At 53.5% G+C, this 13,433-nt stretch overlaps 1 protein-coding gene across 2 annotated transcripts; it reads right to left on the bottom strand.

The window, feature by feature from the left end:
* Positions 1–867: 867 nt before the first annotated feature.
* Positions 868–10,962, bottom strand: PRRG3 (proline rich and Gla domain 3). 2 transcript variants are annotated; one of them, XM_044235540.1, is made up of 4 exons: positions 10,950–10,962; positions 7,543–7,581; positions 6,486–6,646; positions 868–6,200 (listed from the first exon to the last, which is right to left on the bottom strand). In XM_044235540.1, the coding sequence occupies exons 2-4, from the start codon at positions 7,547–7,549 to the stop codon at positions 5,673–5,675; spliced, it is 696 nt and encodes a 231-aa protein (XP_044091475.1). In that variant the 5' UTR covers positions 7,550–7,581; positions 10,950–10,962; the 3' UTR covers positions 868–5,672. The 2 variants fall into 2 exon arrangements, with proteins under 2 accessions (XP_044091475.1, XP_044091474.1); XM_044235539.1 differs by lacking the exon at positions 10,950–10,962 and adding an exon at positions 9,976–10,037.
* Between the last annotated feature and the right edge of the window lie 2,471 nt (positions 10,963–13,433).

Below are 13,433 nucleotides of genomic sequence, written 5' to 3'. Positions count from 1 at the left end.
GCCTAGAATGCTGGTTTCTGACAAAAAGAGTCTAATGTTCAAATTCCATATCCAGAATGTGATCCCACCTGTGTCCTGGAGTCTCCTTGAAGACTATTCATTTGACTTCTCCACATCCCTAGAAGGTTGTCATCACTCAACAAGCCAGTCCCTGATAAGAATGAAACCCAAGGCCCCTGGCTGTCAGTTCCAGCATTTAGCCTCCACATTCAATCCTTGAAGGAGGCCCTAAGTTTCATTGTCATTTTCTCATCACTGCCATGGCTTTTCCTATTAAAGTGTGGCTTATTTTCATTACTGGGGTTTGGCCCAACTTATATTGGCAATGTCCCACAGCCATATCTCACCCCACACCAATAGCTGGGAGTGTTTGGGGCTAAGACTACACTTCCACGAAGGGGAAGCTAGGGCATCCTTGTCCTCTGAATGCTCTCTGACTTTTGCCATCATCTGAATTTGGGAAACAGAGTCAGGGCAAAGACTGAGTTTTAAATTCTACCTCCACAGGACACAGACAAATTTCTCCCTCCCACCCGTCCCCCAATCTGAAACCAAGCAAGGCATCCTTTTAGCAAGAGGCAACTCTGTCAGTAACCAGGGATCAGGTGACAGGGAAGTTGCTAACTTGATTTGTGACAGACTTCACTAACCACATCCCTGGGGGATGGGTCAGGAGATCATCTTACACACATGAGGACAATCTTTAGGACCAAGGACATCTCTACGTTCTGCTTCTAAACTGGTTTGGGCTGTTTCCTTATCTACAGTCAGACTTCTGGGAGAAAAAACTTGGCCCACAACCATCCATTCCCCCGTGAAAGTTTGGGAGTCGGCAAGAATCCAAGATTGATGAGGAGAGGACACAAGTGAATGCCATGTGCTTTTTATTATTATTAATTATCTTCTGGTACAGAAAGAGACGAAATTTAACACCTAAACGCAACAATTATAAAAAGAGAGAGAGAGAGAGAGAATCAGAAGCAAGTTTGTTGGTTGCTCCCAGGCTCCAGCGAAATTCCGACATACTACTGAATGTACAGATTTTCCAGCTGACATGGGTCAATACATGGATACAAGCACAGTTTAAAGTGGTACAAAAATGAATCCATTTCACAGTAATCATGTCTATAAGCTCAGTTGCACATATCTGGATTTCCGCTGTCACAAATTCACAATCACAGAGTGAAATAGCAGGTGTGTTCAGGCCTGGGAAAGTGGCATCCGGAAGGGGGGACAAATTGGGAGGCAAAAGCAGCTGTGGGATTTTTTCCAATCTTGAATATCTGTGTTAATGCTCAGGCTGGGGGCGGGGGAAGGGCAGGCACTGTTCAACGGTCAGATGTCTTAGGACAGTGGAACAACTGTTGAGGCAATGAGTCCGAGGGGGTGTGCTATTTGGATATCCTTGTCAGAGAAATTCTTGCCGGAGAGAGACTCACTGCCCACAGCCTGCGAAAGGAAAAGCTCCCTACGTTTAATATTTGGGGGCAAATGATGGGAGTGTCCAGTGTGATAGCAAAACATCTGCCTTGCAGAATATTTAGCAAGATGCACAGTTACGTTACTTTAAATTACAGGCTAGGAGAATGGCAAGCAGCAGCACCCACCCTTCTCACAATGGAGAGAGACCAAGAAACTATCTTACACAGAAAGAGCCTTACACATGAGAATTGCTGAACCCCGAAGCTGAAGGCACGGTGAAGGGATCCCTGATATCATGAGCCTTTTATTTGAAAAAGGTGCTCATTTTAACTAGATCCCTCTTACACATAGAACTCTGAAAACTGACTAAAGCGAAGACTATTTCAAATTTTTCTACAGAGCAAGAATGGCAGATACCATGAATTATCTTAAGTTGTGATTTTCTATAAGTTCTGAATCAGTGGGCTTCAAATTAATAGGCTTTTACCGTAGTTGCAGGCAGTCTGATTACAGTACTTCGAAATTAGCTAATTATACTGATTAGTATGAGCAGAGTTCAGTGACGAAGATGTGCTTGTTTCTGAATCGGCACAATCCTGAAATGGAGCTTCATTACTTGTTAAGCTGAAAAGCTTTGCTGCCCAGCTCTCCATCTCGGCCTTGAACAGGAGAGCATATGCAAGACATACCACACAGGCACACTCCTAGAAGCACAGAGTGTAGGTGAATAGGAGCCCCGCCCCCCCTTCCCCCATCCCAGACAAAAGAACAATCTAGAGGCAGTGTTGTTTTTTCCTTCTTCTCATGGGATACCGTTTGGTTGTCAAAAGATCAATCCTCAGCCAGAGAGGAACCATCTGGTTCCAACTCCTTAACAAAAAGACTTTCCTGTCCCAAATTCCTCACATTCAGGCCATCAGAAAGGCCACATCCAACCCACCGGGCAGATTCCTGTTTTCCTAAGCACCCTAAGGAATTCACACTAATGGCAGTGGGATTCACAAGCTGAAGAGGAGGCACCTGCGTGCCTCCCCCTTTCTCTTGTGCTTTCGTCTTGAAAACCCCAGGCAATGGGGAGTGGCATGTAAGGACAGGTTTGCGATTCTTGTTTTTAAAAGTCTTAATAAAAAGTTTTTTAAAGCCTTTTCTCTTTTTTCTTAATGAAAAATATCTGAATAACTAGCCCCACCATTCCCAAAGTCAATAGTCACACATTATTCCACCAAAAAATAAAAAGTAAAGTAAAAAGGCCCAGGAGTGCTCAGATCTCCTTCAGCTGTTGTTACCCACAGAACAGGAGCAGAGGCGGGGGACACCAGGCCAAAAGGGTGCGTGAGTGGGGGTCCCACAGAGCGGAGGCCCGCAGGGTGGAGCTGCCTAGTCTTCTCCCAAAACTTTTTGTGAAGTTGGGGCAGAAGGCGGTGACTTCGTGGGGCTTGGACGGTTAATCTCAGCTTTCTTCCCTCAGGGTCCTGTGAAAAGGCTGTCCAGCCCCAGGAGGTGACATTCCTCCCTTCAGACCAGAATCCTCCTGGTACAAATATAGCCACATACTGGCTATGGTTTCAGATAAGCGTATGAGAAAAGGCAACGTGCACATGTGTACAGGCACGCACGCACGCAAGCACGCACATGTACACACACACACACACACAAAGTCCAAAAACAACAAAAAGTGGCTACTACAGATTTAGCATTGTATCAAACCAACGACCATACAAAGACGGAGTTTGAAAAGATATATACAGAGCATTCATAAAAACCAAATGTGCACCGCGAGCAGTTATGGCCGTTGTGTACTGTACAGTCTTTGTTTCAACAATATACTGCAAAAACGTCCCAGAGACCACAGTGGCAAGCCCACCTGGGAGAATCCTGCAAAGCAATTTAACAGCACACAGGCTCCTAGGAGCTGCCTGTGCGCTCTCCCTGCAGGCCCTTGCTCAGCGCCCGAAGGACGGAACCCTGTGCTGTCCTCCACCAGGCCAGGCTCCTGCTTCCCACCGCCTCCCATCCCCACCCAGCTTGGCAGGGAAGGGCTCAGCAGATGCCAAAGGCAGCGGGCATTCCTTGGCATACTCCCTTTGGCTCTGGTCACCAGGGCCCATGCCTGGCTCTCTTCTCCCACGCTCCCAGGTCACACACAGGCACCTGCCTGAGGAAATGCTGAGAGGGCAGGGCTGGCCCCAGAGCTTCCGGCTGCCCCAGGTCCTCCGACATGGCCAAACAGGAGTGACTGCAGCCTCTGTCGTGGAAAAAGCAAGGCCTTTCTAGGCCAAAAATAACTTTGTGGGGAAGGGCAGGAGTGTCGTGTCAGAGGCCCAGAGAGAAAGGGGAAGGAAGGAAAAGTGGAACGTACCTGGGCAGCACCTCTAGCATCAGGGAGCCCTCGGGGAACGAGGAGGGGCAGAAAGTGTCAACTGACAGGAGACTGGTTCCCCGAGTTCAGAGTCACGTGAGGGCCTCCACTAAGACCGGTCTCCTATAAGCTACACATTTCTAGAAGAATCTTCCTAAGGACAAACTGCACTAGCTCCCTGGTGCTTCAAGAACTGCACAGGCCTGGGAGGTAGGGGGAAGGATGGAAAGCCCCAACTGCCAGGTCAAGTTGTCAAAGCTGGTGGCCTCGTTGGGATAAGAACACAAGTTTGCTAAACTTGAAACATGTCCCAAGCAAGTCCTCAGGATGGGAGAGGCCTCCAGAAGTCAATATGGGGCCTTGAGACAGGGCTGCAGTCCAAGAATGAGGCCCGATGCCTGTCTTGGAGAGCTGTTTAGACAGAAAGAAGCTTGTCTTCTCAGTGGGTTGCCGATAGACCCTGGCTGTGCACTCTTTTGGACCCCACAAAAATTTGCTACATTTGTAAAAGCACCACAGAGGAAAAGTAATTTGGCACTGAGGCCGGGAGGAGGGACATGTAGGGGTGAGGGGATGCGGTGTCGAGAGTCTTTTACATGGTCGTGGTCAGTTAAAGGACAGGTCACTTCTGCCCCACTGCTGTCCAAAGCCTCACTGAAATGCAGAGGTGGACAGCTCCTGGGCCACAGAAAGATGGACCAGCACCTGGCAATAACACAGCAAACCCTAAATGGGTCTTCGACCCCATGTCACAGGCTTCTCCACCTCCCCTGCCAGGAAATCTTTAAAAAGGTACATTTTAGGATCTTTTCTCCAGGTGGCCACCATCATTAAGGAGAAATCAGTCATCTGAAGTTCAAGTTCAACTCAATGTACCTGCTCATGAAAAGGGAAGTATCCTAAAAGTTCAAAGCCAGAAAGCACAGTGCTGACGAGGCCAAGTTTATGAGTTTAAGTCATTCTATTGGCCAATCAGCCTCAGTAGGAGAAAACTTCAGCTCTTGGCCACAGGGCGATGACTGGGCTCAGGCCAGCGGGTAGCAGTTTTAGCACAGCCAGTACACATGTCTGGAAAGGCAAGGTCTTCAGAAGGCCAAGCACACTAGAACCAGAATTAGCCTCCGGGATGGCCAAGTTCACACAGGCCTCTCACACAGTCTGGCAGCTAGGCCCTTGTCCCTCATCCTTTACATATCCTGTCTTCCTTCCCGCTTGCTCTAAATATTCCTATTAGCCCGGTCAGGAGTGTGGGGATGGATGTTGGGGCAAGGGAGCATCAAAATCTGATTTCCCTCAGTCCCCTATGAATGGCCCAGGTTGTATTATTTTGTTTTATCGGGTTGGTCATTTATTTATTTGTTATTACTCTTTTTGTTGTTTTTGTTCAGTCTTTGTCCCTGTCCTCAAAATGTAAGTAAGGACAGAAAGCACAGGGCAGTTGAGGAAAAGGGGTTGCTGAAGGGCTAGCTTCTCTCTCTCATCTCTGTGGCCTAGGCTTTCAGACAGAGACAGGTCTCCTGCCAGCCTCGTGGCCCTGGGGCCTGAGCCTACAGACATTCTGGCCACAATCAGCTCAGTGGGGTAATACCTTTGGCATAAGAGAAGCCAGTTCCTGAAGGGAGGACAGGATGGTGGGAGCATGGGGGCTTCTGGAAGAGCTGGGCTCTCTAGCCTTTGGCTCTCCCCAGGGGCTTTGACGCATGCGTGTTCCCTACCCCTCCCCCAACCTGTCTCTGACAACCGACTTCCTACAAATCCAGGGTTAGGAAATTATTTGGCAACAGGAGGCTAAGGCTGTTTTGTGTTGGCACAGTCTTCAAAAAGTTAAAAAAAAAAAAAAAATAGGAGACCCCTGAAGGAGGCTTTCAATCCGGACAGGACAGAAGTCCTATTACTTGTCCAAGCCAGGGTTGGTGGCCACTATCTCCTCATACTTTGGGGGTGGGTCACTATAAGAGACACTCGCCTCCTCACTGCTGCTCTCCTGGGGTGCAGTCACCTCCTCATAGGATGGGGGAGGAGTGGCGCTGGACAGCCTGGAGAGAGAGAGCTCAGGGAGGTAGAGGGTGCTCTCAAGACGGACCATCGTTCTGCCCCCTCGGCTGGGCCCTAGCACCACCTGCGGGGTGCTCCCTGTCTCACGGTGCCCAGAGGACTCCCCCTGGCTATGCACAGTGCCCCGGTACACCATGACCCGGGGGAGGCTGTGCCCGGCGCGACTGGCTAGGTACCGGTTCTGAGCATACGAGGGGTGATGACGAGTGGCTTTCTGCAGCTGGCATCTCCAGATGATGAACAAGGCAATGACAATCAGCAATGCCACCCCTAGAAGGGGCACCACCACGTACATGGCATCTGAACTCTGCGCGGGGTCGCGGACTGAGTAGACTGCATTCGGGTACCCCTTCCAGAACTCCATCTACAAAAGAAGAAGGGCTGCTTACACTTGCGTGCAAGACCTCAGGTCCCAGCCGAACGTCAGAGACCCGTGGCCGCTCTCTACCCTGCCCCACCCGACTGGCCTCTCTCCCAAGTGAAGAATCATGCGGCTGGGACTCGAAGGGCATATTGTCTGTCCCCCTACGGCCCGAGACTGGGCTGCCTTTCCTTTGTTGCCTCTGACTGGCCTGAGATACCAGGGCCTGCTCCTGTCACTCCCGAGGCTCCCGCTGCTCCCAGAAGCCCGGCCCGGGGCAGCACATGCCGTTTTCTCTTTGTCCTCGAACACCTCCTTGACTTCCTCGTAGCTGCAGACCTCCTCCATGCACTCGCGCTCGATGGTGCCCTGGCGCAGCTCCTCCAGGAATTCATTGGCGCGAGGGAACCGCTTCAGGACCGAATGGGCATTCTTGGCCTCCAGAAACACTGAGGAGAGAGCTGCACCTAAGCCCGGAACGGGCAGGCGCCCAGGGGCTCCTTCAAACCGGACTCAGCCCAGAAACAGGAGCACAATGAGGAAGGGAAGCAAGACAAAGCCTGCAGGCGGCACACCACGCCGGAGACAGCGAGGCCTTCGTAAAAGGGACAAAAGGGCTGACTTTCCCTCATGACGCAACATACCTGCTGAGAATACCACAGACCTGACGAGACTCGGGACCCCGGTGTTTCGGAGGAAAATAGGATCTGACTGAGAGGGAAGGGCACGTTGCTGCAACCGACACCAAATCACCCCATTCGACTCGACAGGGTTAGGGCCCAGGCCGGAATGAGAAGGAATGAGAGGAACTAATAACCCAATAACCCCCTGAGTGGCCTCCTGTGTCGTCATCACTAGCCCGGCCCCAGGCAATCTAGTACTAGACAGAGCCGTCAGGTGCATTCAAATCCGAGAGTGCCTCTGGGAAGGGGGCAGCAGGATCTACGCGAAGAATTGAAGCCTCTGTAGACCGGACACAGATGCTTCCTGCCAAAATGTCCCTGAGTGCCCGCCATACAGACTTCTTCCAGAGGGCGAACCCAGCTGCTGTCGGGCCGCCCGGCATGGCAGCAGCTGTGTGTCTCGGCAAACCTGAGCTAGTTTTCCTGCCAACAAGCCCCTCGTACGGCCCAGGCAGGCACGGCCCCACCAGAAAGCAGGCGCCCTATCCCACAGCCTGTCTTATTAGTTCGTCTCGTTGTGCATAGTGCCTGGGAAGCCGTACATCTCCAGGCACAACCTGGGGAGAGGCAAGCTGGAAAGGACTTGAAAAGCGAGCATGACCTTTTCTGTGAGCTGGTGGGCCTGGGCCCTCACCCCTTGGCCTGGGGCCTGGCCAACTCACCTGCCATTGCTGCTCCCTCAGGTCCAGCGTCTCACTTGCCTGGCAAAGGGAAAGAAGCAGAGTCACAATGAAATCACACCCCAAAGCCTGCAGGGCACCTGCTCGGCCCTGGGATGTGACTCCCACCCCCACTGGTCAAAGGTCAATGAGGCACATCACCCCCTGTGCCACACACAGCTTCCCATCGCTGCCCGAGCTCCCTTCCCAGAGCTCCCTAAGGCCCAGCAGAGCCCAAAGCTAACCTGCCAGCTCTCTGCCCCATGAACAGATTCAGAGACTGTAGAAGACCTAAGGGTTGACTTTATTCTTTGGCGGGGGGGGGGGGAACCCTCCTACAGGCCAAGGTTTCTCATTCCTCACTTCCCTTAAAAACTCTTTGCTCTGTTGAGTCGGAAAGGGACTCAGAGAGACGTAGAATTACGTGAGATCAAGCACATCAGCCGTGACAAAGACAGGAGCCAATTTTTGGAACTCATCTTTCTCACAATGGCAAGTCCCAGATACCTCTAATGACAAGCATATTCCCTGAAAACGGGCAGCACACGTTGGAGAAGCAGGTCCTGGCAAAGTTTAACGCGACAACGGCAGGTGACCTGCCGTGTCTGTCTGCACCCAACAGGGTACCGAGGATCTCCGGAAACTGAGATGCTAACTCAAGGCAAGTGTTGCCGCTAATGTGAGCTACGGTCCAAAAGCCTTGCTCCTGCTCAGGAATCATCCTGCCACTACGGAAGCTGTGACCACAGCACAGTGCTCTCCTCACCACACGTGTTCCAGTCACCTTGCTGCTCTCCTCCACAAGAAAAAGGTCTGGTTTTGTGACTAACTGGATGCAAACACGTGAACGGCATTATGCCGCCCTTTTTGCCTAGGCTGCCAGGAAGTTCAGTGTTGACACTGACCATCAGGCACGTATGCTTTTCCTCGCAGCGTGGTACACGCTTTTCTATTTCTGCGTTCAGAGCCTCATGTATGCTTCAAATATACCTTCTGATCCTTCCGGCAAACAGGTAGGCTACAAATCATACATAAAATTAAAGCTAAAGGAGAAACAGCCAATCTCACATCCGTCTATGGAAACACTGTGTCAAGGGGGATTTTCTCTTTTGAACCCCACAATGATCCCACCCAAAACTATCTGAGTGAATCTGTCAACAGAGGGGTCTACCATTGTAAGAAAAGTGGGCCCTCGATGTTTTAAGAGTGAAGACGGACTATTTAATCTCGAAATTCTGCTTCATTACTGATCTCTGGGGTTGGGGAGGGGAGGGGCAACGCCAGTCACGGGGTGTTTCAGGGCTTGAAAAGAATGAGTAAAAGCTGTACTAATAAATGAAGATAGGAAAACGCACACTTCATTGCCTATCACAGAGAACTGCCGTGTTGTTTTTGTTCGTTTTTGTGCAGAGAAATTACATAGCAGCTTACATACAGCCCCCTCTTGCCCCCAACACACCTGACTTTGACGCATACACATGCACACAGATCAGAGCCGTGAATGCGTGCTCTCCTGACACCTGCCAAAGCTACTAGCTCATTTTTAAGCCTCAGACAAGCCAGGAACTACCCCCGAAGAGCTCACAGGGTTAGCTCACTAACTCCATTAATAATTCTGAAGCTGCTGCTGCTGCTATGAGGCTGCCTCCCCCACCTTCCCCAAAATTTAGCGCCTGCTTCTTGCCCTATAAATACACCATCAATAGGGCGTTGCTATGGCAACAGTGAGGAAGCGCGAGGGCTCCAGGACAGAGAATGCTGCTGCAGTCACGCATGTACGTGTCCCTCCTAGCCCTGGTGGATACTGTAAGGCTGACTGTAGGCCAAGGAATTTTTAACCCACTCCCCCCAGGAACACAGCTGAATCCTGAAGTCCTGGAAAGGAAGGAAGGCAGGGACTGGCCACCACAAAGACCTTCCTTAACCCCAGTCTAGGCTGAAGCTTCCAAATCTCAGCCCTCTGAAACATTGCTCCCAAAGCCCCTCGCATGGGCACAGGAGGCCATCAGAGCACCGGATGTCCCAAGACGTGGCCTCCAAACCACTCCTCCAAATCCTAGCCCTATCCATTCCCCTCACTCAGAACTGGTCGCCAGGAATGGCTTCTGTGATCACCAAAGCTCATGACTCATCAACCTACCCAGTGACATGGAACTCCCAAATTATACTCCAGCTCAAACTCTGGGCCCTCTTTGTCCTCTTCCACTCATGCCAGCCCTTAAAGTGCCCCTCCTTGCCCACCATCGCCCGCCAGCTGCGCCCTGCCCAGGAACTCCAGCTTCTGGCCCAGCCACACTCTGCTCCTGGGTCTGCTCAAGACACCCAACGCATTGGCCCGGCCGCGCCCAGCCCCAACAGTTCCCCACGCCCAGCTCAGTGGCCCTGGACACCAAACCATGCCCTCGGGGCTGGGGCGCCCAACCCAAACGGCCTCACCGTTCTCTGGGCCCAGGAGGCGGCAGCCCTGTTTGCGCACGCAGCCCGCCACCTCGCTGCGGCGCCTCTTCCAGCAGGGCCCCTGTCCCCGCCCACCTGCTCCCCTTCTGCCAAGCCCCCCGCCCAGCCCAGCCGTCTCCTCCCTCCTTCGCTCCCGGCCCGCCGCCCTCCCGCCGCCCCGGGGCCCCCGTAGCCGTCCCGCCCAAGGCCAGGGCCGAGGTGGCCTGGAGCTCCCGCCCCTCGCAGCCGGGCGCCCGGGCCCTGCCCGTTACCTCTGCACCCCCCTGCCCCTGCTCTCCTCTGGGGACTCCGCCGCTGCCTGCCCCCCACTCCCCGCTGTGCCCGGTATGGCCTCGCGCCCCGCGCCTTGCGCGCCACCCTCGAGCGCCACAACCACCGTGCCCTGATCGCCAGGCCGCGATCGTCGCGCTGCAGCGCGCGCCGGGCCGCCGGGCAGAGGGCAGGAGAGGGCTGGGGGCGAGAAGAGCGGGCCGAGGGGGAGGGAGGGCAGGCCGGCAAGCTGGGCCGGAGGGGCGGCGGCGCGCACCGAGCACCGCGCGCCCGCGCCCCACTCCGCCGGCGCCGCCCCTGCCCCCGCCCGTGCTGCCAGGGGGCGGGGCCTGGCCGGCGGGCCAGGGGCGCGCCAAGGACCCCCGGCTAAAGGCGCGGGCACCGTCGTGCCTCCGGGCACCAGCCCTCGGAAGCCTAGGCGCCAAGGCGGGCTGGGGCGGCCGCGCCCAAGGCCCATGCGCCAGGGGCCCCGCGCAGAGCGCACCCGCTCCCCCACCCCCGACTGTCCCCGACCCAGGCTCACCTGTCATTGCGGCCAGCCCGCCCCCGAGTGCCAGCCGAGAAAAGAAGGGGCTCGGGCCAGCAGCTTGAGCCCACCTAGCCGGGCTCCAGCGGGCCCGCAGAAGGGCTGGGTTGGGGCTGCGTTCCGCCAATGACTGGATGACCTTGGCTTCTTCACTTACCTCCCCCCAGTCCTGCCCCAGGACGGCAGGCTTCTCTCCTGTCAAATCTGGTAAATGGGGAGAATCTTGCCTCCTTCACGGGGCTGCAGCGAAATAACGGAGGAAAAGGGCTTGGGAAACTCTTAAAGCTCAGAAAGGGGAGAGGAAGGGGAGCGCGGGGATGGGGGGGTGTGGCGGGGAGGGGGCTAGGGAGGCCCCGCTGTGGGAAGTTCGGCATGACAAAATTAGGCGCTGGTAGATGACACTAGTCCAAGCAGAACCACGCGACGAGGTGGTGCTAAGGGAAGGCAGGGCCGTTCTGCGGGAGCTCAGGGTCTTGGTCTGCCAAATGTTCCGAAGAGGAGTCGAGTGCATCCTACTGGGTTTTCGGGATTCTTTTTGTTCCCTGAAACCCACCTTGCAACTGAAGTGGGTGCCTTTCCCACCCCTTTTCCCATTTTGATGTTTGGAGCAGGATGGTCCTGAGAAGGTAAAACTACCAGAACTAACCCCACCCCCATTCCGGGCAAAGAAATACCTGCCGCCAGTCGTGGAAACTGAGGGGGAAGGCCTCCATAGCTTTGGGCCTCTTCCAGTCCAGTTCCCAGAGCTGAGCAGCCCCTCTGCCCATTCTTTGTCCTCCCCCTCCCCCCTCACCAGGGGCTTTGCCCTCCACCCCTGCCGCCTGTTCTGAGTCTTCTCTGAGGCTTTCACAGAAAGAAGTCAAGATCCCCGGAGATAAGAACGGGGGTCCTTTGGGGCCCAAAGGGCTATGTATGCTTTAGAGCCCCTCTCAGTTCAGGGGGAGAGAGGGTGGGCCCTGGTTGGTAGTTTGGGTCTCTTCAGAAACTTACTTCCTGGGTCTCCTAGTCCACCACCAAGTTCCCATCCGGATCTTAACCGTGTCCACAAGCAACTTCACACAACTTGCAGTGTGTGAGGCCTGGGTCTGTGGCTTTCCCACTCCTGGCAGCGCCCCCACCTCAGCTTCTAGTTCCCTCCCTGCCCCGAATGCCTTTCCTCCCACTATGAGCCTCTGTGCGCTCGCATTCATTCTTCCCACATAGCTCAGATGACATCTGTCCCCAGGTCTTGCAAGATTCCCCGCCCCAGCCCACGCTGACTGTTTGGTTCTCAGCACTCTGTCTGCAGATGCCGAGGGTGGGAAGGGTGAAGAGCAGCCCCTCTGCCTGCTTCAGCTCCTGACAAGACCACACAGCAGCTGTGATCCTGAGCAAGTGATTTAACCTCTCCGCATCTCATCTCAATTTCCTCATCTGTCCAAGGAGAATGATGAGCATAATAGTGTCCCTTACTTCCAACGGAGTCTCATCTCTGGCACCCCCACCTCATGCTCACAGAGCTGAGGTAAGGAGCTGCAGTAAAGGTCTGTCTTCAACTTACCACCAGGATGTTGTCCCCAATACACCAGAAGCTCTAGGCACTGTTTCCTCCCCATAGGGATCCCAAGTCTAGGCTTCCTCCAGGCCTTGGCTTCCTCAGAAGTTTTTCTAATTCCCCTCAGGAGGGTTCCCACACTTCCAGGGGCCAGCTTCGGGAGACTGAAGGCCTCCCTTTCCCCAACAACTGCTTTGAGATCTTGATCTGAACATCCCCTGGTCTGTGCCAGGATGGGAAAAGCTTGTCCACTGGCTTATCCACCTTGGCTAGGCACCTGGCAGGTTGGTGCTCTCAAGGACTTTAGTTTCCAACAAATTACACCTCCCCCACTAATGGTGCAGTTCAGACCCTCATTATCTAAACCCTAGAGAGGACTTCACTCTCCTCCATCTCCATCACACGCAACGTGCACCCTTCTCTTCCTTGCTACCAAGAGGTGTTTGCTATCTCAACAAACACACCTGGCCCACATCAAAATCACGTATGTAGGACACTAAGGATTGTGGGAGGACCCACCTCCAAAAGAGTGTACAGTACAGTTGTTAATAACAAGAAAAGATGGCAAAAGGCAGACCATATTTTAATAAAAATTCCCCATGCATTGCAAGAGAAAAGACCTTTTTTTACCCAACATTGTCCTAACTTCTAACCTATCTCTGTTCCTGAGCCATACCCCATCAGGCAGGAGCAGCTTTAGGAGTGTGTTCTCTACACTTGGTTTAAGGCTCTGCTATCTCCATCTTGAAATTATTAATTCTTACTTTTTGAACAAGAGACCTGTATTTTCATTTTGCATCAAGACGCACAAAGCATGCAGGCAGTCTCCCGTATTCTCAACGTTCTCAACCCTATTCCAGCGTCTCAACCACCCCACTGCTGTTTTGATTTCCTCCCCTCCCCTCTGCAAACCTTGGCCAATCCTTCCTTTCCTCACCTCTCAACTGCACTGATTCCATCATCTTCTGCCACATGGCCTCTCCCCAACTGCATCCTGATGTCTCATCCATTGGCTGAGACAAGTACTCTCTTTCAGAGTCATGCATTCTTGGCACCTCATTCCCAACGCAACCCTCATCCATCCCAGAATTGAACCCTTCTATGAAC

The sequence above is a fragment of the Neovison vison genome, chromosome X, assembly GCF_020171115.1.
Source record: "Neovison vison isolate M4711 chromosome X, ASM_NN_V1, whole genome shotgun sequence".
In the NCBI taxonomy this organism is placed as follows: domain Eukaryota; kingdom Metazoa; phylum Chordata; class Mammalia; order Carnivora; family Mustelidae; genus Neogale; species Neogale vison.
The sequence above is the reverse complement of the archived record's forward strand: the minus strand, read 5'-3'. Positions and strand labels throughout refer to the sequence as shown.